The sequence below is a fragment of the Prionailurus bengalensis genome, chromosome D4 (assembly GCF_016509475.1).
Source record: "Prionailurus bengalensis isolate Pbe53 chromosome D4, Fcat_Pben_1.1_paternal_pri, whole genome shotgun sequence".
In the NCBI taxonomy this organism is placed as follows: Eukaryota; Metazoa; Chordata; class Mammalia; order Carnivora; family Felidae; genus Prionailurus; species Prionailurus bengalensis.
The window spans coordinates 85,916,541-85,939,414 of record NC_057359.1 but is presented as its reverse complement, the minus strand read 5'-3'; the positions used below and the strand labels follow the sequence as shown (position 1 = coordinate 85,939,414).

The 22,874-nt window shown below is 52.3% G+C and overlaps 2 protein-coding genes across 17 annotated transcripts in view; one reads left to right on the top strand and one right to left on the bottom strand.

Moving 5' to 3' along the window:
- ANGPTL2 (angiopoietin like 2) overlaps positions 1 to 11,336 on the top strand; it is a 33,652-nt gene extending 22,316 nt beyond the window's left edge. For all 7 annotated transcript variants that reach the window (XM_043566970.1, XM_043566971.1, XM_043566972.1 and 4 more), the window contains 3 exons: positions 4,921 to 5,114; positions 6,819 to 7,089; positions 9,499 to 11,336. In XM_043566970.1, coding sequence (XP_043422905.1) covers positions 4,921 to 5,114; positions 6,819 to 7,089; positions 9,499 to 9,698 — 665 coding nt within the window. In that variant the 3' untranslated portion in view covers positions 9,699 to 11,336. The remainder of the gene's footprint in view (positions 1 to 4,920; positions 5,115 to 6,818; positions 7,090 to 9,498) is intronic.
- The window catches only part of RALGPS1 (Ral GEF with PH domain and SH3 binding motif 1), a 275,337-nt gene that overhangs the window by 123,178 nt on the left and 129,285 nt on the right, over positions 1 to 22,874 (bottom strand). The gene's annotated exons all lie outside the window — the stretch shown is intronic.

The following is a 22,874-nucleotide window of genomic DNA, read 5'->3' as shown; positions in this document are numbered from 1 at the left end:
CCTAAGCAGTCCACGTGCCTTGGCTCTCAGATGGATTAATTTGGATAGGAAATTCCAGATCCAATTTCAACAACTAGTCAGTTCTCCTGTTAGAAAAATGTTTCAGGGAGTGGCACAAAGACTTTTTGGAGACAGATCATCGGTGAGAATAATTGAAAACAGCATACTGTTCTCACGAAAAAGCAGCGCGTCTCGGTACTATCACAGAAGCCTCTCCCCGGCGCCTTCCTACGAACTAAAACATTCCTAGAACATTTCCCACAGGCCACAGGGCCTCTGCACAGCCTCAGGTGGTCAAGTCCTGAGACTTGGGCTTATGGGTCAAAGAGGCCAGTCAGGCCGCTGGCCAGCCACATGGTCTGGTCCAGCTGATGGCCAGGAGGGACTCTGCTCCTCTCTGCAGGCCTCCGGAGCAGCCGGGGAGAAGAGGCATCACTGTCTACCCACTTCTTAGCTCCAGGCCTCCAACGTGCTGCCAGTGGGCTTGGTCAGATATTCACGGGGCCACGTTTCCCTAGCAGGAGGGGTGACTGCACTGACAGCTGATGCAGTTGGTAACCCATTTCTCCACAGGGACATGAGTGGGCAGGTCAGGCTGAGCTGGTCTGCCCCCAACCCAGAGAGGAAACTGGGGTTAGGCAGTTACACCTAGGTCTGGCCGGGCTGCAGGTTCTAGCCCAGCTTTACCAGAAAGGCGCTTCATCGGGCATAGTGAGCATGGGATCAGCTATCAAGAAGTGGTTCCTGGTTTCCTAGGAGGCTATGCTTCTGATGTGTAAGAACCCCAGACAGGAAGAAGGAAGCAGTGAGGGGACTCAAACCTGATCACCTCCAACCCTCACCGGGTTTGACACTGAGGTTTGGGGGCCCAAGACCTGTATACTTTGTGTTCCCATCGCCAATATCCCTTCTTCCTGAGGCCTCCCGATTCCAGGCCCTGTGTGCTTTCCACACCCTGTGTTGCTTCTCTAAGGAACCACGCAGGCTCAGCTCGGCCATGGTGACTGCACTTCCCTTCACGTGGAACGTTCTGGCTACAGCTCTGCTGAGAGTGTAAATATGGTCTTTATAGAGATGAGGTCGGGCGCTACTCCGCTCGGAGCCGTGGTGCTGCTGAGTTAGTGTTGGCCTGACGCTCTGGGCAACGCTGCCCTTTCAGAAGAGGAGCCAAGCGAAATACCGCCTGGGCACTTTGCACTGTTCCAGGGGGAGAGCCCTGCCCACTGCACACTGAAAACGCAGTTTCATTGACAAAAAGGATTTCCATTCTTCATTTCGGGGTATCTTTGGGGGCTTCTCCACTGAAGCTGTGACTTCTAAAATGTGCTCTGTAGAAAACATCTACCAGTAAATCACTGTACGTTTTAGTCTTGGAAATTCAAAAGCAAATACAGTTACTTGTTTGTGTGTATGTGGCTGTGGGGAGGTGGGGAGTGGACAATTTCAAAACCATCAGCTTTCATCCAGCAGAGGAAAGAAGGAGAGAGAACCCCGAGCGGCACCTGCCCTGGCTGGCCTCGCGCTGGGTGCTCTTGTGTTTGCGAGGCCCCCAGAACAGGTGGCTTTGTTACCCCTGTTTACAGAAGTAGAAACTGAGGCTCAAGGAACTTTCCAAGGACACAGTGCGAGGCAATGGAGTCACCAAGATTTGAGCTGAGGGCTCCTGACTCCTGTATTTGTATCAGTTACAGGTTTCTCATTTGAATCGGCCATTTGAACAGAGCCACATGATAGTCCTGCTGCCATTTTCTGCTCCCTGATCATATTACTGCTGCCAGTTTTCCAATGCTGAGTATTTTTTCTGACTCCTTTTCGTCCATCATTTAGGTTTCTGACCTTTGCCACTGGTGCCTTTCATGGGAGAAAAGGGAGCGTGTTTCAGTGCAGGCGGTTTGCTAGGGCTCTGCGAGGGTTTCGGAGGGAAACTGGTCTGGAAATGTGGTTACTGATGGAAGCTGACGGGTCCTGAGACTCAGGCCAAGTGCAGTGTGCAGGAGACACGCAGATTTTTTTTTTTTTTTTTTTTTTAACAGCAGAAAATACGAAACACCTCTTTACTAGTTTATTCCTACTCCATGATTCTGGAAAGGCTTAAAGGAAAAAACTGCCAGATTTGCCTTAAAAAAAAAAAAAGGAAATTCTACATCATAAAAGATACTAAAATAGATGAAAATAGGCGAAGGACACCAAAAGGTAAGCAAAGAAGAAAAACAAATCTTCAATAAAAACATTGAAAAGGTATTAATACCTTGACAAAGAAGAAGTGTAAATGTTTATTTTTTAAACCTGGCTGACTGGCAAAGATTCCTAATAGTCCTAGGGACACAGATATGTCAGCCTGGGCCCCCCACCCTGGAGTTCACTATGGTTGGGGAAAAAGAAAAGAGTTTTAGACTTGGGCTCTGGACCACCCAGGCCACTTGGGCTCAGACACTGGATCTGCCATGTAAGCCACCAACCTCAGGGGTGGCACCTAATGACCCCATGCTCCAATCTCCTCATCTGTCCAGTGGGTGACGACAAGTGACCTCACACTTTAAAACACTTGCCTTTTAAAAAGAGCCCTCTGTAGAAATGTCAAAGGTGAAGCTGAAAGCATGGGCGGCACCCACAAAAGCAGCTCAGGCTGGGAGCTGGGAGACCCACCTGCCACTCTCCCAGTGGCCTTCGAAGCCTCTCCTGACGGAGTGCCTCCTGTAAACCAAGACCGTCCCTCTGAGAGCCCCACCAGAGCCCCGGGGAGGCCCTGCAGTAACAGGGCTGGCTGCTTGTTTTGGGGGGTGTTTTCCAGGCCTCTGCTGGACCTCTGTCCCCAGCATTCCCATTAGACATTCCCAGAGCCTCTCCTGTGCTTCTGACCTGGGAAAGCGCTGGGGGCCCTCCCACGGCCACCGTGCGCTCTGCGGTCGGGGACAGCCTCCTTATTCTCTGCCCTGGTCCCTGGGGCTGGGAGCTGAACACAAGCAAAACCTTTTTATTTTTCCTGAATGCTCTTTCTGGAGGTCTGACCTCCCCTTCTCCAAGACAGAAGACACACAAGGCAAAGAGGGAAGCATCTGCCTGGCCAGTGCTTAGGGTCCCGCCCCGCCCGTTGGGGCGGAGAAGGTTGGTGAACAGGTAAATGGTGAGAAGCTCTCCCTGTCAGCGAGAAGCACCAAGAGCGACCCCCCTCTTTGAGGAGCAAGATCAGGCACTGGGGGTGGGGAGGGGTGAGCAAGACCGCCCCTGCCCTTCCCCGTCAGGCTCTGGGTGGGGAGGCTCGAACACAGTACAAGGACTCAGGAAAAGCCCACCTGAACCGTCCAGAAAAACAACAACAACAACAACAACAACAACAACAACAACAAACCCGCCAAATTTTTCTCATTTAACTATCATGTGTGGACTAACCAAGCCCAAGTCTAACCAGGAAGGAATCTTGAGAAGTTATATCTATGCAGGAAAAGCCTAGTACACCTTCCACCGATGCCCCTCCCTGACACGCAGAAGAGAAAGGACAGGAATGCACAGGAGTTCAAGTTGAGAGAGGCTGGTGAGGTCAGCTCTCCCCTTGCTGGGTATCAGAGCCGCCCCGAACCCTGCCCTAGGCTTCCACTACCCGGCACAGCACCTGCGAGGGCGGGGGCTCAGCAAATAGTTGTTAGAATAAACACACACACTCAGAGAATGAGAGGAAATTTCCTTAGCACTTTTGGTCTTAACAATTCTTGGTTTGAGGACTATTTTGAAGAGAAACTGAAGCAAACTGTGGCAATTTTATTTACTTTAAAATCTGTAGTTCAATGGTTAGGTCTTGAAACAAACTTCTGAAGGTTCCTGAGATCAACAAGGAAGAACCCAGCTTCTATGGACCTTGGTGACCCCAGTTTCAACCTTCTTGCTGATGTGACCGACATTCAGGAGACCACCAGGGGTGGGGTGGTGAAAAGCCTACGATGGCTCCTCAGACCCCTCATGGCACCTGTTCCTTCTGACTGGGCTGCCCAAGCTCAGTGAAGTCCCAGAAAAACACAAAACTCATCTGGTCTCAGTTCCAGAAGAAAGCCATGGACCGGAAGGTATCCTGGACACCATCCTTTAAGTCCGTGGACCTGCTTATAGCACAGTGACCTCAGAATGCTCTGAGCATCTGGCCCTAAATGAGCTTCCTTTGGAAAATACGCATATTGGGCTGAATGGGACTGGTCCCCCCAAAAAAGCTGTTTGGAGGCTAGTGTTTGAATCTCAGAAATATCCTGACACCTCTGGCCACGTGGCCAAATTCCGGACACTGCTTGGGCACTGTGACCCCACGGAAGTTCCTCACTAAAGACTGTAACTGTCCCTAGGCACTGTCACAGAAAAGGCAAGTGTGGAGTTGGGACTGAGGTGACGTGGGCCAACCTCAGCCCACGGGACTCAGGAGAGCAGTCACCCGTCTCTCTGCCTGGGGTGAGGCCGACTGAGCCCGAGCAGTGCTCCACACTGCTGCATTTTGGTAGGCACACCTCTCTTTTCACAATACCACCAGCTAAAAGATAAAGCACTCCAGGAACTCCACACAAAGGATCTCAGCAATCCTCACAACCTTGAGAGAGGTAAATATGATCTCCTTTCTACAAACCAGGGAAACTGAGGGTTTGCAGAAGTAAGGATGCTTGCCCAAATCACCACGTGAGGGAGTCAGAGCTAAAAGTGGTCTGGGAATCCAGGCACCTTGACCCCTAGCCCCAGGCTCTTGCCTTTACATCACGTTATTTCCTGAACTTACAGAAAACTAAAATCAGTCCCCTCTCACTGCTGGCCTGTGGCTCCCAGCTGGAGGCCTGCCTGAGGTTGTGCTTGCTTTGGAGTGCGGCCTGGGGTGAGAGGCACGTGAAAATGTGACTCCATGGCCAGGCAACAGGGAGGTCTCTGACATGCACACATCTGTATCCCCAGGCCCGTGGAGAGACTGTTTGCAGGCCTTGGAGGATGGCCACGACACCAGCTCCATCTACCTGGTGAAGCCAGAGAACACCAACCGCCTCATGCAGGTGTGGTGTGACCAGAGGCACGACCCTGGGGGCTGGACCGTCATCCAGAGGCGCCTGGACGGCTCCGTCAACTTCTTCAGGAACTGGGAGACATACAAGGTGAGAGCCCCGGGCCCTGTCTGTGCTGTCGGTGAGAGCAACCGGGCCACCCCAAGAGGCCCGACCGGCCGGTGAGAGGGCCACTTGGAGGGAAGGTGCATGCTGACCTGTCGAGGCCTTGGTGGCCCCGTGCAATACACACGTGAGGTGAGGAAGACACTGACGAGGTCATTTTTGCAAACCCACCAGGGATGGTGAGGACCAGCAGCCCCTCCCCTGCCTGCCGCTGGCAACTGCTACAAGATACCAGTTAGGGACAGACCACAAAAGGCCCGTGGACATGGTGGGACTTTAGAAATGCTGCTAGGGGGTGGCCCCTCATCCCCGTCTGGGTATAGGGAGCATCCTTTTCCCAGCTGGGGCTTCCTTGCAGGAAGACCTGGTCTCGCAACCCAGAAGGGGCAGGTCCCCAGGGCCTGCTACTGGGAAACACGGGAACACTAGGCCCGAATTCCCAGGAAGCTGAATGCCCACCCAGTGGTAGGAAAGGCCACTGGGCTCAGCCATACGTCTGGCAGATGACAGGGGTGGTGCCGAAGGTGGCAAAAGGAGCTCAGTTCACCAAATGCCACCGCCACATGCCAGGCACCATGCCAAGTGCTTCCATCTGTTACCTGCTTTAGTCTCACACGAGCCCCGGGAGGAAGATCCTGGTGTGGCCCCGGTTTACAGATGAAAAGGTGAAACAACCTGCTCGGGGCTGCACACAGCAGCGAGTCCAGGCCTCTGACACCAAAGCTTACGAACGACCCTGGCCATGACGCCTGTGCGTGGCTTCGCGTGGCCCCTTCCTGTCCTGGTGGCTCCCAGCCCACCTCCTGCCCAGCCCGTGTCACTGTTTTCTTCTCTTTCTCCTCTGCTTTCTGAAGATCCACTCCTTCACCCCTTCCTCCTCCTGCCCATATTCTTTTTCTCAGGGGCGGGAGAACACAGTCGTTAAGACTGGGTGCCTGCTTCAGATCCCGAGTCACCCTCAGGCTCTCTCTGACCCTGGGCCTCTGTGGACCTAGCTCTTAGAGTTGGCACAAGGATTAATAACATAACCTACGTAAAGTCCCGAGAACAGTGCCAATACACTGGAAGGCTCACTGAATACTATCGGTATCATTAGCGAGCCCATCTATTCTTAAGACTTTGAGTGGCCACTACCTGGCTGATGACTCCTTAAATTCAGCGTAAAAACAATAATAAAACTGCCGATTTTAAACCCAGAAGGGAGCCCGGGCAGATGTAGCATGTGTTTGTCCCAGCTCATACTGGTCTGGTGCATTAGAGTTTACACGAGACCCTCACACATATCCCATTCCCAGAGAGGGACGGTGAAGCTCAGAGGTGGTCAGGATCCGTCCAAGGAACTCCTGTCGCCTGCCTACTGTGTGTTAGGCTCTCGGTTTACCACATTAGGTGTGTTCCTACAACAACCCTGTAGTAAAGGTAACACAGTGTCCCCCCATGTTCACACAATGCCTAGCACACAGTAGGCACACTTTCAGTAGTCTTGAATGATGCGTGATTGAGGCTCAGACAGGAAAAGCGATTCATCAAGTCACAGCCAAGTGCAGAGGTGGGGATTTGAACCCAGGCCTGCCTTATGCTCTGCCCATTTCTGATCTCCTCTGCCCAGGGCTGAGCATCCAAGAGTGGGGCCCTGCTGGCTGAGGACACTACATATCCCTCACTAATGCTCTCCTCCGTTTTCCCCAGCAAGGGTTTGGGAACATTGATGGCGAGTACTGGCTAGGCCTGGAGAACATCTACTGGCTGACGAACCAAGGCAACTACAAACTGCTGGTGACCATGGAGGACTGGTCTGGCCGCAAAGTCTTTGCAGAATATGCCAGCTTCCGCCTGGAGCCCGAGAGCGAGTATTATAAGCTGAGGCTGGGGCGCTACCATGGCAATGCTGGTGACTCCTTTACTTGGCATAACGGCAAGCAGTTCACCACCCTGGACAGAGACCATGACGTCTACACAGGTAGGACCCATACAGTCAAACCCAGGTGCAGGCCAGGGCAAAGAGGTTGGTCAAAGCCAGAGCTTCTGAGTCACAGCCTGAGAAGAGGAAGGTCCAGAGCCCAGAAGGCCAACCCTGTTGCTACTCCCTGAAAACCCACTCCTCTGCCCACTGCCCACAGACCCCCTTCACAAAGGTGGGTCAGAGGGGCATTAACAAAAAGGGAACGGCAAAGAGGTGTACAAATTACACATTTGTGGGCCACTCAGGGCCAAGCCTTCACATCACCTCTCTGCCCGAGGCACCAGGTGTTCAGGCCACACTCTCCACGGACTCTGGGCCACACACCGGGGTAATAATGCTGGCCCTGCCTCCTACGAGTCATGTGTCTTTGGGCATGCTGCTTACTAATCTCTCTGGGCCTCGCTTCCACATCGGGAAATAAGGACAATGCCTGCCCTGCAGGGTGGTGAGAAGGTTAGAGGATGTACCTCAAGTGCTTTGTCTCAGATGTGGCAAAGAGGGCTCAATCCAAGTGGGCGGTCTTTGTGGTTACTATTATTAGCGTGTGTTATTAACACAGTGTAGTAAGGGAGCTATTAAGAGGAAACCAGGTAGGAGACATGAAATGATTTGTCCAGGGTCATATGCCTCAAAGCCAGGTCTTTACTAGGAAGCCTTTATTAAATAAAAAACAAGGGGGAAAAAAAAACCCAGAATATTCTAAGAGACACACATACATACAATCCAGCCCTGAGTCCAGATGCCAACCTCCCACAGTTAAGCCTCTCCAGGCCCCACACCCAGTTTCCTGAGATGAGGGCCTCTGCACCCCAGCTGCTTGGCAAAGCCAGTAAGGCACTGCTCCTGTCTGAGGGGCCAACCCTACCTCCAAGCCAAGAATGTCTGTTCTCATTGGGCAAATCTGGCCCCCTCCCTGCCGCCTGGTCTGCAGGCCACTTCCCTCCTCTTTAAGGTCCCAGGAACCACTTGCATTTTTCAGGCAAGCTCTGTACCTACATATTGAGGAGGGAGGTCCTCACTCTAGGTCCCCATGGCAGCCACACTCCAGCAGGCTGTTCTCACAACACTGGGGGACATGCAGTTACCTCCACCTGCTGGCTGGCACTGAAGGGGCCCCTGACGAGACAGTATGCCTTCTTAGGCAGGGTTACAGAGGCTTCTAGAAGAGCAGGGCAGGAAGAGGACCCTTGGAGCTAGTCAGATTCTGGGGACATTGGGACTGCTACAGCATCTCGAGGGCCATCGTGGATAGGAGGGAGAAGACTGTTCTATGACCCAAACCGTCAGGCCTGTGCAACAGCACCGTCAGTGGCTGGCAAGGAAGTGAGCTCCTTATCCCTGGAGGCATGCAGGTCAAGCTCAGGAGGGGGGCCTCCACTCACACGGGAGGCTGGCCATGGCATGCCAAGGGCTCTCTCTGCTCTCCAAACCCAAGCACTGCCATTTGGTCCCTAGCCTCGAGTGACAGCCTAAAAGAGCCCAAGGAAAACTCTGGGCTGGGCTGCAGGGGCTGCGGGTGCCTGAGCCCATTCTCCCCTGAGCTTTCTGCCTCGGCCAGCCTGCAGCCTCCTTACCACATCCCAAGGCCTCAGCGGGAGCAGGGCCACCGGCCCCATTGGGCGCCAGCCCACAAACCTGACCGAGGCAGCCCTTCCTCTGAGTGGGGGTCCACTTCTCAGGCCTGCTCGGGAAACCGGGGACCCTCTCTTTTAACTAAGAGCAGCCCAAGCAGCTGGCAGCTCCTCTTCCGCTTCCTCCCTGAGAAGGCCGATGCCCCTGCACGCCTGCTTGCACCTTGCCCACACTTTCACTGTTGTTCCGAACTGCTTGTCCTTGGCAGCAAAATCCAGCATGATATGATAGTGCCAGAAGTTTTATGAAAATATCTTTCTTTTGTGAAATCATAAAAAAATACTTGGCTGGAATACAGGCTGGGAGGAACAGAGGAGCATTTCATCTTAAACACTTCCTTTGTCATTCTATAAAAATCTTGATCCAACGGTTGCAACTCTTAAAAAATTCCTCAGAACACTTTGGCCGCTCCCCCGCCCACCCCAGGTCATTTCTGCTTCCTATTCAAACCTCCCTGGGGCGCTTCCTCTGCACAAGCCCCGGGCTAACTGCTTAACTATGCGCCCTCCTTCGATCACCACACAGTCCTGTGCGGGAGGCACCACGCTTACCCTCATTTCACAAGGACAATTCGGTGGCTCGGTGAGTTCGCTGGTCACAAGGCCGAGCCTCAAAGGTTGGAGCAAATCTGAGACCTGGCCCACCCCTCAGGCATTCCTGCTCCAAATGCCCTCTCCCCCACCTTCCCAGAGGGCCCTGCTAAAGGCCCTAAACAAATGGCAGCCTTGGATACAACTGCCTCCTCCCTGTGACCTCCTCCCTTGTCTCCTGCAGGAAACTGTGCCCACTACCAGAAGGGAGGCTGGTGGTATAATGCCTGTGCCCACTCCAACCTCAATGGGGTCTGGTACCGTGGGGGCCATTACCGGAGCCGCTACCAGGATGGAGTCTACTGGGCTGAGTTCCGAGGAGGGTCCTACTCGCTCAAGAAAGTGGTGATGATGATCCGGCCCAACCCCAACACCTTCCACTAAGCCAGCTCCCTCCTGACCTCTCACGGCCATTGCCAGGAGCCTGACCCGGCCATGCTGGCCCCGGCACCAGGAACAACTCCCCGCCAGTTCACCTTGGGGCTGGGAGGATGGGGCCGCCGGATTCTGTTTACCCGATCGCTGCGGCAGATGATGGAATGGAATCAATACAGTATTCTCTGTCCCTACTGCTTTTCTTCACATCAGACAGACCCTCATGTTTCCACACAGGACAGAACTACAGACAAGTCCTTCTTTAAATACATTAAATCCCTACAATGAAAACCCAACTGCAAAATACCTTCGTAATATACGTACGCATGAGCTGAGCTTATGCACATGTGTGTATACCACATATATATGCATTTAGATATATACCACGTGTACTATATCTAGACACGTATATAGGTTTGGCTATATACCTAAATGCACAGACATTCAATTCTCAGATGTTGAAGTTGTTACCAACAGCTTTGCTCTTCGGCGAAAAGCACTGCATTCACATGGTGTTACTCGAATCTGAGAGCAGATCACAGGCTATGTAGCTCTAATTCAAAGAATAACCCTTGGTGTCCACGTGCCTGAATTTTTCCAGGAGTGTCTACATGCTATTCACTCACATAGGGGTTCCCTGCTTCCTCGCTAAAGAGCCCTTTGGGCACCTGATCAAATTTCAACATCCCCTTCCCTCTCCATTTCTGTACTTTCCCCCATTCTCAGGACTTTTTCTCCATCCATCCACGCATCCATCCATCCATCCATCCATCCAACCATCTATCCATCCACTTGTTCATCCAACACCATTCAGGAAGTACCTTCTGTACCAGTCGTTGGCCACTCATTGAGGTTCCAGGCACCTTCTCTGCTCTTCTCTACCCTTCATACCCACTCCTTACCTTTTCTGTCATATCATCCTTTCTTTTCAGGCAAGCCTCTGAGTAGGAGACAGTTTGGGCTCCAGGTTTCTGGTCAGGAAAGGGAAGGCCAGGCCCCAAAGCTAACTCCCGGCCACGTAGATGATGTACTCGCAGTTTTGTATGTTCCGTTCACACTTTAGCCTACATGTCATTTTAACCGTCACAGAAATAATAACCTACCTTGCCCTGGGGATACTCAAGTGAAGAGAAGTCATCCCCCGATCATTGGGGCCCCCCGAATGGCTACAGACCAAAGGTCCCGTGCTCTCAGGCTGACTAGAGTCCGCATCTCGTCCCCAAACTACACTTCTCTGGAGTACAGGTGCCACAAAAATGACAACTGGCCGTTTCTCGTGAGCTCCTGAATAACCAGGAGCCACCGGACCCCTTGGCTGGTGCACTGCAGCGTGGTGGCTTTCTGAGTCCTGTTGGCCGCGAAGTGTCAGACTCAGTACTACCGGGACTCTTGCCAAGCAGGGAGCAAGAGAGGAGTCAGGAAGGTGAGACCGTCCCCGGTGGGCGTGTGAATGGGGGTGTGTGAGATGTTGGAACGTTTGGTACTGTCCATGTCTGGGTGTGTGCCTATTACCTCAGCATTCCCACAAAGTGTACCATGTAGCATGTTTTGTGTATATAAAAGGGAGGGTTTTTTTTAATATATTCCCAGATTATCCTTGTAATGACACAAACCTGCAATAAAAGCCATCAGTGCTATTTGGACGTATCTACACTGTGTGTTACTGTTTTGGAATGCCTTCCTGGGGCCTCTTCTATCAGAGTCTCTTTGAATAAGACTAGATACAGATTCGGCACCAAGGACATACACCAAAATCTTTTAAATCACACTCTCCCTATCTTTGGTTTCCACGTACACCATCAGGAGGCCTAAGACAGCACCCCAGGCCATGAAGGCTCTCTGGGGCTTCACTTCCTTACAGCCATGTCCTGGATATCTTCACTGAACATCCCAGAAGCACCTCCTAGACAGTGCAACCAACCCCCGAAACACCTTCCCTCAGGTCTGGGCCCATGTCACCAAAAGGCACCATTTATCAATTACTCAGGTCAAAAATAAGAATTTCTTTCTCCCCTTACCACACCAACGCCAATCCATCCATCCACGAAAGCCCTTTTCTCTGCCTTCGTGTCTCCTCTCCCCTCAACTACTACAACAGGCTTCCCACCGGACCGGGAGCCCTCTGCCTCCCTCCCTCATTCCAATCTGACTTTCACATTAGCTGCCAGAAAAACACAACTGTGGGCTGGGAAGTCATCTCTAGGCATGGCAGGAAACCCCAAAGCCAAAAAGGAAAAGATTAAGGGATATGACTAAAGAAAACCCCAAATTTTCTGCCCTCTGAAAAATAACAGATGACCAAGGCTGAAGGCAAATATCAAATAAGAAAAATAAAGGATCAATATTCATGCTATCTCAAGAACTCTCTTAAATCAAGAAGAAAAATACAGACACCATGACAGAAAACTTCGTTAGGCACACGAACACATTAGAACACAAATAGCCAGTAAGGAAGAAAAGGTGCCAACCTCAGTAATAACCAGAGAGGGAGGGATACTAAATCAAGCACAAACCATCACAAGGTGCCTATCAGATTTGTAAAGATGAAAAAAATCTCCATGTTGACAAGGGAATGGAGAAATACGTACTTTCTGTACTATGGGTGGAAGTATAAATTGATTCAACCTGTTTCAAGGGCAACTTAGCAACGTGTATATCAAACATGGATATACACATGCATCAAAACTTTTAAAATGCTTATACCTTCGGACCCAGCAATCCCTCTTCCCAATGACTTAGCAATACTGCCACACGAGAGCTGCTTCTAGCAAAGATGTAGTTGGGTAGAGACAGATATTTACTACACCCTATTACGTGCTTGGAATTGGACTTCTGTTTTCTTATGTAATGCTCACAGCACCCAGGTGAAGAAGGGATTGTTCTCACCTCACAGGAGAGGAGGAAATGAGGCTCACAGTCAGGCAGCTGGTAAAAATGCCCTAGCAGCAGTTAATCCGGAAGGTGCTGGATGTCAGGCACTAACTAAGAGTTCTCAGCTCCCTTCTCCCAAACCTCTAGTCAGCTGTCGAGGTCATCAGTTGTTGTACCCGATTTGGTGTGTTTGGTGAGAATACCTCAACCTTGGCCCAGGCCTCCCCACACACCTGGACTGGTGTGTCCAGGATGGAAGGATTGATGGTTAAGGAAAACAGGGTCCATCCAGCCTTACTGGTCACTGGTCGTGGGTCCAAACCCCAAAGCGAAGAGTTCTGGAAAGCCATGCTGGACAACGTGGAATAACCCTTTTCCTAGACTAGCTGTGACCCAGACAAAAGCAGGCCGAGACACCAGCTATTTCTCCCAACCCCCACCCCAAACCCAAACCTGAGTCAAACCACACCCTGGCTATATGGAAGGAGAGGTAGGAATAAACCCATCAGACATGTGGAACTGGCTCTCCTTGGTGTAAAATGGGGGTTTGGCCGACAGCATTGAAGAAGAGAATGGGGGTCGGGGGGGTGTGGAAGAGCTGTGCTCAAGTGCATGGTGCCGTAGCGCCTGGTGTGTGGCTCCACCGGCCAGCAAACACAGCCAGGTCCCTGAGGTCTGCCCAACTCAGACCAGCACCTGTCCTTCCTCTCCCGTCCCAGCCAGTGGCCTTTTAAGGCCTGCAGGCGTAGGAGCCCTACTGTCACTGAGGTGTCCATGGTGAGGGTACCTGCAGACCCAGACTTTCTCCGATCCCAGCCAAGCCCCCACACTCCAGTTTGCACCAATACCTTGGTCGCTGGGGGGCACCGACCTGCTGGGCTTATGTGGGAACACGGCAGGAAGACAGTGATGTTCTTCAAGCAAGTGACACTGAGCAGGATCCCCTCCCCCAAATCTTGCAAAATCTTGCCAATTTGAGCAAGACTGAAAGAGAAGCCTTTGGACTACCGAAAACAACAGTATTGGGAGTCTAGGATGCTCACAATTTACAGATGGTCCTTGGGAGCTCAAGGTGGTCCTCTCTGATCTGAGACCACCTCATCTGTTATATGCAGGCTTGCAAAGACTCTAGGGTATAGTATGACAAAGCCAGGCAACTGGATTAAACAGAAAGGGGGCGTTTCAAGGTAACAAAATGTTAAAAAGGCACTCTTTCAGCCTTAGTTTTATCTGAGACTCCAGAGGCTAAGGGAAAAATAATAGCTTCCAAGTGTCCCACATCCTAGAGCAAGGTGTAGGACCATCACTATAGGGGGTGACTCCAAAAGGATTCTACAACATTAGCAGATTGCCCTTCTGCAGCCTGTGTGAGAGGTGCAGGAAAAATATCCTGGGGTGGGGGGAATGAGTTGTCCTTGTGATATGCTCCCTGGCCACCACCACCACATGGAGGGTGGGTGTTCCCCGGACCCTAAATCAAGTGAGAGGGACTTCGAGGGACCATTCCAAAGGTTTGGCATAAGCACTGCTACCAGACTCGTGCCTCAAGTCTCCAGACCTGCGGCAGAGAGAAATGAGACCACACTGGAGCAAATGGCAAGCCCATCAGGGGCTGCGGGGGAGGCAAGGATATGGTTTCCTAGGAACCAGAGGGCAGCCGGGGGGGGGGGGGTGGGGGGAGACAGTGCAGGAGGCCCAGGAGCCAAGGAAGGAGCCATAAGTGTTGAGGTGGAAAAGATGTATCACAGGTCACGGTAACTGAGTCAGAAGCGCCCAGAAGGGAAATTCTGCAGCAGCAGCAGCAGCAGCAGCAGCAGCAGCAATGGGGGGTAAAGAGTGTGGGTGCTTGGGCTTCTGGTGCAAGCTCTGAATCACGACTGAACTGGCCACGTAAGATGGGCCCTGGCCCCTCACTTTTCCCCTCTCCCCTGTTCCAACCCCGAGGCTCACAAATCTCAGAGGGCAAGCGGGAGGCAGGAGGGTTGTGGGGGCCAGTGACAGTGCTGACCGTGGGCCCTCCCCCACCCCAGGCCTCCTGGCCTCTGGTCCAGGCGCTAGGGAGTCCAGACCTCTGGTTACTGCACCACACTGTGTGCAGTGACCGGATGGTTAAAGCAGACTCGGCTTCTTCATGCCAAACGCCAGAAAGACGAAGGGGACGAAGGGGCTTGCTAAGTCTCCAGCGTCGACCGGGAAAAGAGCTAGTCCACAGGGTAAGTTGGAAAGGACACGGGGGAAAAAATTAAGTTGGTTTCTTCTTACACCTGACTGAGTCCAGCTCATTTAATAAGCTGGTTACATAAGGACACGAGGTATCTCCCAGAGTCCATGAGCAGGGACGCAGCTGGGCCTCACGAGGGCCAGGAACCAGAAATGGCCTGGAAAGCCTTCAAGAGGCAAGGCAGCAGCTCTCCCAGCCTCCCCGACCCCCCCTTCTTTTCCCTTTCCCTTGCGCGCAGGTCTCTCTGTTTCTCATTGTGCGTCCATCTGCTTTTCCCAGCACAGAATTCCTGAACTCACATGTCCTGCTGGTCTCGGTGCCAGCGGAGACTGACGAGCACCCTCCCTTCCAGTGCAGACTCCCAGCCCGCTGGGGCCGGGTGTCCACCTCAATCCGATCAGCTCTGGCTGGAACGAACACTGCCGCCGGAGTTCAATGCTGTGGGGGCAGTTGGGGGGGGGCGGTTCTCAGGTTCCCAGAGAAGGAGGGGTCTCAGCCTGGATCTATATCCAAAAAGGTGTCTACACTGTACTTCAGCTGCTGTTAATTCCCCTCCCCTCCAGAGACTGTATTTTGCCAGCTGGGTGGATTCTGTCCCACTAGCCATTAGATGGTGTCTGCTCCTCAGTCCCTCCCCCTGCCCACTCCTGCTCTACCCCACAAAGCATATGCAAACCTTCCAGGCCCTGCTGGGTCACTAAACGTGACACCTGGCTGTGCCCAGATGCGGCTCTTCCTGCCCTTCCTGGGTTTGCTGAGTTTCTCAACAGTCTCTGTGGATACAGGAGGCAAGGAGGTCCCCACTGCTGGAGTCCTCCTGCAGGGTTTTGCTCTGGATTACACTCGTGCCATCTGCCATCTACGGGGTGCTTTCTGTGTACCAGGCACCATGTGTGTCTCTTTAAATCTCGTAACAGGGGGCACCTGGGTGGCTCAGTCGGTTAAGCATCCAACTCTTGACCTTGGTTCAGGGCACGATCTCACGTTTTCGTGGGTTCAAGCCCTGCGTTGGGCTCTGTGCTGAGCCTGCTTGGGGTTCTCTCTCTCTCTCTCTCTCTCTCTCTCTCTCTCTCAAAATAAATAAATGAACTTTAAAAATAAATAAATAAATCTCATAACACACCTATGAGGTGGCTCCTCTAATTGCACTCCCTTTATCTAACAGACATCAAGGCTCAGAGATGCGAGTGACCCACCCAACAACATGCAGCCTGAGCCTCTCAGGATTTGCACTCCTGCTTCTGCAGCATTACATCACAACCCACAAGGGCAAAATGAAACAACCAATGCCCTTGTCTCATCCCGTCATCGCCCCCCAAACACCTGAGAATCCTGGCGGCCTCCCGCCCACAGCAGCAGTTATGTGAGCTAGCCAGCCAGCCTGTCTGTGCAGAAGTAACTGGACGGACAACAGGTCCCCCGATGTCAGGAAGCCAGTCTAGGGCTCTTTGCCTGAGTTATCTCAGAGCAGTGGGCCCAGCGTCTTGGGGCTTCCGACCCTGTGCCAGGGCTGAAGGCTGCGCCCGCCCTTCTTGCTTCCGCTTGTCCTGCAACTGACAGACTCAGCCCCAACCTCTGGCAGTCACGGTGTTAACCTGTGGCTGCTCTGGCTGTCACTTGTGCACAAATTCTACCTGGTCCGAGCCCTGGGCCACGCCATCTGGTAGCTGGGTCCCCGTTATGGTGGCTCATCTCCCATGTCCATGCCTTCAGGCCTGGGGCTTCCTTACCTAATCTCTCTCAGATCCAGAGTCAAGCTCGACCCAGGCCTATCTGAGATTCTGCCATTGTGGACACAAGGCCTTGGTACCAACCATCACCCAGACATTCAGGTACCCCCATCTCTCCTGACGTAGGGCAGCCTGGGTCAGCTCAGCCCACACATGAGAACCCAGACACAGATAATCACTCCCATCTGTGCAGCTTTCCCAAAGCACTTCCACATGTGGTAGCTCCCAGGTGGGCAGGCCATCCGGCTGTCCCATCCCCTGCTCACCCCTGGTCATGATAAACCTGGCTCTATGGGCTGGCCAAGGGGTGCTCCCTTCCCCTGTTTCAGCTTGTGCACCCTCCTCAAGCTGAGGGACATCTCCTAAGAGAAAGAGAGAGGTCCTTGGGCAGGGTGGACAGGTCACATTTGCCCTGACCGTTAGAGAGCGAGCAGTGGTCCAGAGCCTGGAAGGGTAGCTAATGTAAAAGGCACGGAATCAGGTCTCTCTGGAGCCATGTGTTGACAGAGGCCAACACCCTGGTCATCTCAAAAAGGGAAAAGAATAAGGAGCAGCGCAAAGCCTTGGAGCCCAGAATGCCGACCAAGCCCCAAGCAAGTGTATGGGCAAGGATTTCTGTCAGCCTCCTCTCCGTGGGGACCCAACAGCCAGGCAGTCTTTCTTCACTGATCAGGGCAATGCAGGGCCATGCTGGGGACACAGGAGAAGGATTAAGGACAGACATAGATGTTGAGGATGCAGAGGCAGGAGCGGAGGGCAGCTGAGCTGCTGGGTGGGAGGCAAGGCCTGGCTGCCTAAGTGCGGGCCCAGGAGAGCCCAAGGAGCATGTGTTTGAAGCAGGAAGGCAGCTTCTCTGCCAAGAGCACAAAGGATTGGCAGGTAGAGAAACGTGTATTAAACCAAGATGCCAGGGGCGCGTGGGTGGCTCAGTTGGTTGAGTGTCCAACTTCAGCTCAGGTCATGATCTCACAGTCCGTGAATTTGAGCCCCGCATTGGGCTCTGTGCTGATGGCTCAGAGCCTGGCGCCTGCTTCGGATTCTGTGTCTCCCTTTCTCTCTGCCCCTCCCCGGCTCACACTCTGTCTCTCTCAAAAATTAATTAATTAATTAATTAATTAATTAATTTAAATTAAATTAAAACAACAAAAACCAAAATGCCATCTCTTACCCGACAGTCTCTCATAAATAAAAAGGGGTCGGTGGGCCCTAGCGGTTGGTGGTGAGCGTGGGGTCGACTGTAACCACCACCTTTCAACGGCATTCCCAAAGTAGCTACTGGAGATAAAGTCACAAATAGTTTGTCCAGCAATCCCTCTCCTGGCACTCACTGTTCCAGAAATCCCCCACACGTGAGGAAAGCCACAACGCACTTTCCATCGAAGGGAGAGAACAGAGGCCATCCACCTGCTCCTCAGCAGGCACACGGCTGCACAAACCAGCAGGCGGCCAGGCACTACTCAGCAAACCACCCAAGTGCCCACCACGGGCGCCAAACAAAATGTCTAAAATGTCCCCATTTTGGTTAAAAGGCATACTATTACTTGCATCCCCTGCGCCCCACACACATGCACATACATCAGTGTGTGGAGAACAAAACATCCGGAAGGATACGCACCGACCGTTAATTGTGGCTGCTTCTGGAAAGTAGGCGAGGAAGAAGGGGATTTTCACTTCTTACTTCACAGACTTCTTTTTAGTGTTCATTTCATGAGTTTTACAACAAACAGGGTGTTGCTTTTGTAATCAAAACAGTTTTTAAGAGAATGGGTGGACACTGAATTCACCCTGGAGCACAGCTTTCTGGGGGGCACACAGAATGGAAATCTTCCAGGTTCCTAAGCAGGCATTCGTGGACCTCCGAAGGCCAGGACATGTTACCTTCTAACGCCCAACATACACTTGATTAGGGAACCACAGCCTTTCTGAGGGTAACTTCTGAGGCCCTTCTCAGGCACCCTCTTCCTTACAGGGCTGTAAGAATTCATTACCTCTTAAAGTGGCAACCCCCCCCCTCCTTGTCCTATAGGATTTCCTCCCGTGAATATTAGCCTCTGAGAGGGACCCAGCACTTCCTGCTGCCCTGGAGATCGATCTTACTGTCTCTTGTGTGCTCAGCTTTACAGCTGAGGCAAGAAAGTAATGAACGTGGGGTAGTGATCAAGTTTGTGTGATGTGCTAGCTATCCACTGCTGTGTGATAGATTTGGCCCCAAAACACAGCAGCTTACTTACTTATTACTTTGCAGTTTCTGTGGGTCAGGAATTTGAGTGTATCTCAGCTGGGTGCCTCTGGCTCAAGGAGTCTCAAGTGATGCAGTCAAGCCACGGGCGGAGGCGGTGGTCTCATCTGAAGGCTCCACTGAGGTGGCCTCTGTTTCCAAACTCATTCATGCGGTGGCCAGCAGGCCTCAATCCCTTGGCTCAGGGGACTCTCCACAGGAGATATGCCGAATACAGCTGGATTCCCTCAGAATCCAAGAGCCAGGAAGAGAGAACAAGCCTCCCACAAAGAAGGCTTAGTCCTTGAATAATCTGATCTCAGAATGGATGTCCCATTAGTTCTGTCATATTCTGTTTGTCAGGAACAAGTCAGTGCGTTCTGCCCGTGCTCAAGGGGAAGGGATGGCACAAGAACAGGAATACTGGGGAGCAGGGAGCACTGGGGCCATCTTACAAGCCACCAACCACTCGGAATCCTTCAGATTCTCCATTCCAATTATCTTAACTCTCCCTTTCCAAACCAGTGCAAGGAGGACATCCACGGTGCCAGGTTAGTCCTGAGGATGGGGAAACTCACTAGCCCTTCCTCCAACCCAAGCCCCCAACCTCTGTCCTCCTCGGGGATAGCTGGCCCGGGGCGGGGGGGGGGCCCTCAGTCCCCCATCTCAAGCCCTCGCTACACAAAGGAGAGTCCCCAGAGACATTCTTTCTCAGTCCACTGTCCAGGTTTCCCCAGAAGGTAAAGACATTTTACAGGGAAATACGGCACATTCTGAGGTTCGTGGTTGGGCACTGGGTCAGACGTGGCTTGGGCACTGCTATCACCAGTCCGAGGTGGCACCCCTAAGTGGTGAGACCTTTCACATGAGTCCTGTTCGGCTTCTGCAGCTGTGAAATAAGTTAAAAATAGTGCCTCTCTCAGAGGAAAGAGCGTCACGTCAGGAGGGTGAAGTGAGATCATGCTCATAAAGTAAAGTGCTCAGTGCAGTGCCAGTCACATGTGAGAGAATAACCAAGAGTTGTCATGATCACAACCATGAGCTTCAAATTAGAAACCCAGAGACCAAAAGGCAAAGCGGAACAGCCATCCTGAGGAGTACGCGGATTCCTGCTATGAAAACACACTTTCTCTGACACAAAATGGGTTCTGCCCTTACCTCCTCCTTTTGGGGATCAGACAAAACTTCCTGATGCAGAGAAATGCTGACTCCAAGTCTTGACCCTGAGCCCCAGAAGGGACAAAGGTGACAAGGTGCTTAGCTGTGGGCAGCAGAGCAAACGCCACCCCCACCCCCCACCCCCACACGTGTTTTCCTCCTGCACCGCTTCTCTCCAGGGAGACAGAGGTGTTAGACAGAGGGTGCGCGAGTTCGGGCTGAGTGGAACCCCAGCCAGAGCGTGCGATGTTGAGTCGCACTTGGTCTCCGCCTGGCATAGGACACTGGCTAAGTCGTAGGTCAAACTGTGGCTTTCCTCACTCACAAAATGGGGGTTTTAATAACATCCACTGGCTTTTTGTAAAAATGGAACCCGACTGTGAAGTCCCAGAGAAATGTGAATTTTAAGGTAACAAATTCATAGACTGCAAAAGTAAAGGCAAATTTCTCATCTGGAAGGGAGAGATTTAAGACAATGTGCAGCTGACCACTCTACAAAGTAACGGAAAAGGTTTCCTTCGTTTGGGATGGAGTTACCTTTGTGACTATTCTGTTGACTGAGAAGCCTGTTGGAGACGGGTCAGAGGGCAGCAGCTTATCCCCACTCGCTGGGCCCCCCAGGGGGTGGATGCCTCCATCTGAGGAAGGGGAAACTTGATCAAAGGCTCTCCTCGGCTAGGAATGGGAGGGCAATGGGTCGGCCCTGCCGCGTGTGGCTGGCTAAGAGGAGAAAGGGCATGGTCCAGGGGCTCCGGGAGCAGGCATTTCAGAATGCAGGCTCAAGCTTTTGTCTGTGGCACTGGCATCCCCGGATCCGTCCCGAACTGTGCTCCCTGGGGGGGGGAAGGAGGAGCCTGGCTCCACACAGGTCCAGCTGCAGGGACTGGGTAGGAAAGGCAGAGATGCTGGAGGGAGGGACCAGGGGTCTGGAGCCAAGCAGCCAGCTGAGGCACCATGCAACAACCAGGATGGATCTGTGGAACAAGTGAGTATTCCTTGGGGATCCTTGCAAACACGTGGGGTGGGGAACTGAAAACAAAAAAGTCTGGATTTCCTGTCTGCGGAATGGAAAGTTTTCAGTTGGGCATTAAAGGAAAGGACTACCCTTAGTGCTGGCAAACCTGGGGACAGCCGGATAAAAATGTGGTCACCCTGAACTGGGAGCTGGCAGACTTGGTCCTGGGGTGGCGGTGGCCACTCTGACCCACGTTCGAGGAAGCAGAAGTGCTAGTGGCATCAGTCGGCCCAAATCCACCTGCCCTGTGTGGGTAGACTGAGAGAGCATGGTGCTGGCCCTTCCGTCTCTGCTGTAAGGGGGCCACAACTCAAATGTTCACACTGATTCGCAACGTCAAAGCACAGGGAAATGCCGTGTGTCTCCATCGGGTGTGAGGGACAGGCTCACTGACAACTGTCTCATGTCTTTCCAAGGCTCTGCTCTAAAAGGAACTGTTTTTAAAAGGCCTTCCCTCCCCCTCTAGCAATTTCTCACATACAGTGATGCACCATGGGCTTCTTCATGCTCCCTTCTCTGGTCTTCCTTCCTCTAGCCTGGCCTCCTCGAAGCTACTCACATGCTGTAGGCAAGGCGGAGTGTGTCCAGTGCCAATCCAATCTGGCCAGGCCCTTGCCTCAAGCCCTCTGTGGCTCCCTACTGCTCTTAGGGGGATCGGGGCCTGAGCTCCCCACTCACGGTGCCCAGGCCCCAGGCCATCTCACCCCTCCCTTCCACTCCAGCTGCTTCTCACAACACCCTCCACCTCATTCTCTACTCTCCAGCCAGTTTTTCCAACAAACATGTTTTTCCCCACTCCAGGGCTCTTGCACAAGCTGTTGTCTTTGTCTGGCATGCTCACCTCCCACCTCTTCACTTAGCTTATTCATTCTTTAGGGCTTCCCTCCAGAAAGCCCTCCCTGGCCCCCCACACTGGGGTGGGGCCCCCTCTATAGATGCTCCTTTGCCTTTCCCTTCATGGTGCTCAGCTCACTTTCAGTTTCCGGTTCACTCCTGCCGGTCAGGTCTGGGCTGTGGGTGCCACCAGAGCAGAAAGGGTATCTGTCTCGTCCACCACCACCCATCATTCGCTGGTGGTCACCGAGAACACACCATCTAGCGGAGGGCTGGCACATGCTGCCCTCAGGCTCCAAGTGCAAGCCCCTCACTCGCTGTGCTGTTCTGGGGGCTTTGGGACACAGCGTAAGTGCTTCTTTCTGGGAGTCCTTTTAGATACCCCACAGGTTAGGTCTCTTTTACGCTTGGAAACAACTTGCCTTTATTTTAAACGTCAGAGTCCATATTTGAAAACAAAGCCTTGCTTTATTTATGGAAGGGTTTGCTTGTCCGAAGGAATTCCTTAGGTTCTAGAAATTCCCTTCACATATCAGAAGCCAAAATCCATCTCCAAAATTTACAGATAAAAACTGGGTAAATTTACCAAGAATGTCTAAATGTTCTCTCACAATTCAGAACTGTCAGAGTGCCTAATTTTTGTTCCTTGAGAGATCACAGTCTTCCAGACTGCCTATGGTTACCTTTGGAATCAGTTCTAAACCTTTGAAAATCCACTGCACTCTGAATTTCATGTAGCTATTTCCTGGAGGGAATTATAGGTAGTGAAAACCAAACACCCTCTGAGTCAGTAGAGCTGTTTAGAAATAAACGGTCCAGGCCATTCTTTAGTCTGACCTGGGTGTTAACAAGGAGTTGCTATCAGACAAATTTAAGCTGCAAATAATTGACCTAATTCTCACCACTCTTTTTTTTTTTTTAATGTTTATTTTTGAGACAGAGGGAGACAGAGTGTGAGTGGGGGAGGGTCAGAGAGAGAGGGAGACACAGAATCCGAAGCAGGCTCCAGGCTCCGAGCTGTCAGCCCAGAGTCTGACTCAGGGCTTGAACCCACCAACCGCGAGATCGTGACCTGAGCCGAAGTCGGACGCTTAACCGACTGAGCCACCCAGGCGCCCCTCACCATTCTTTTTACGCT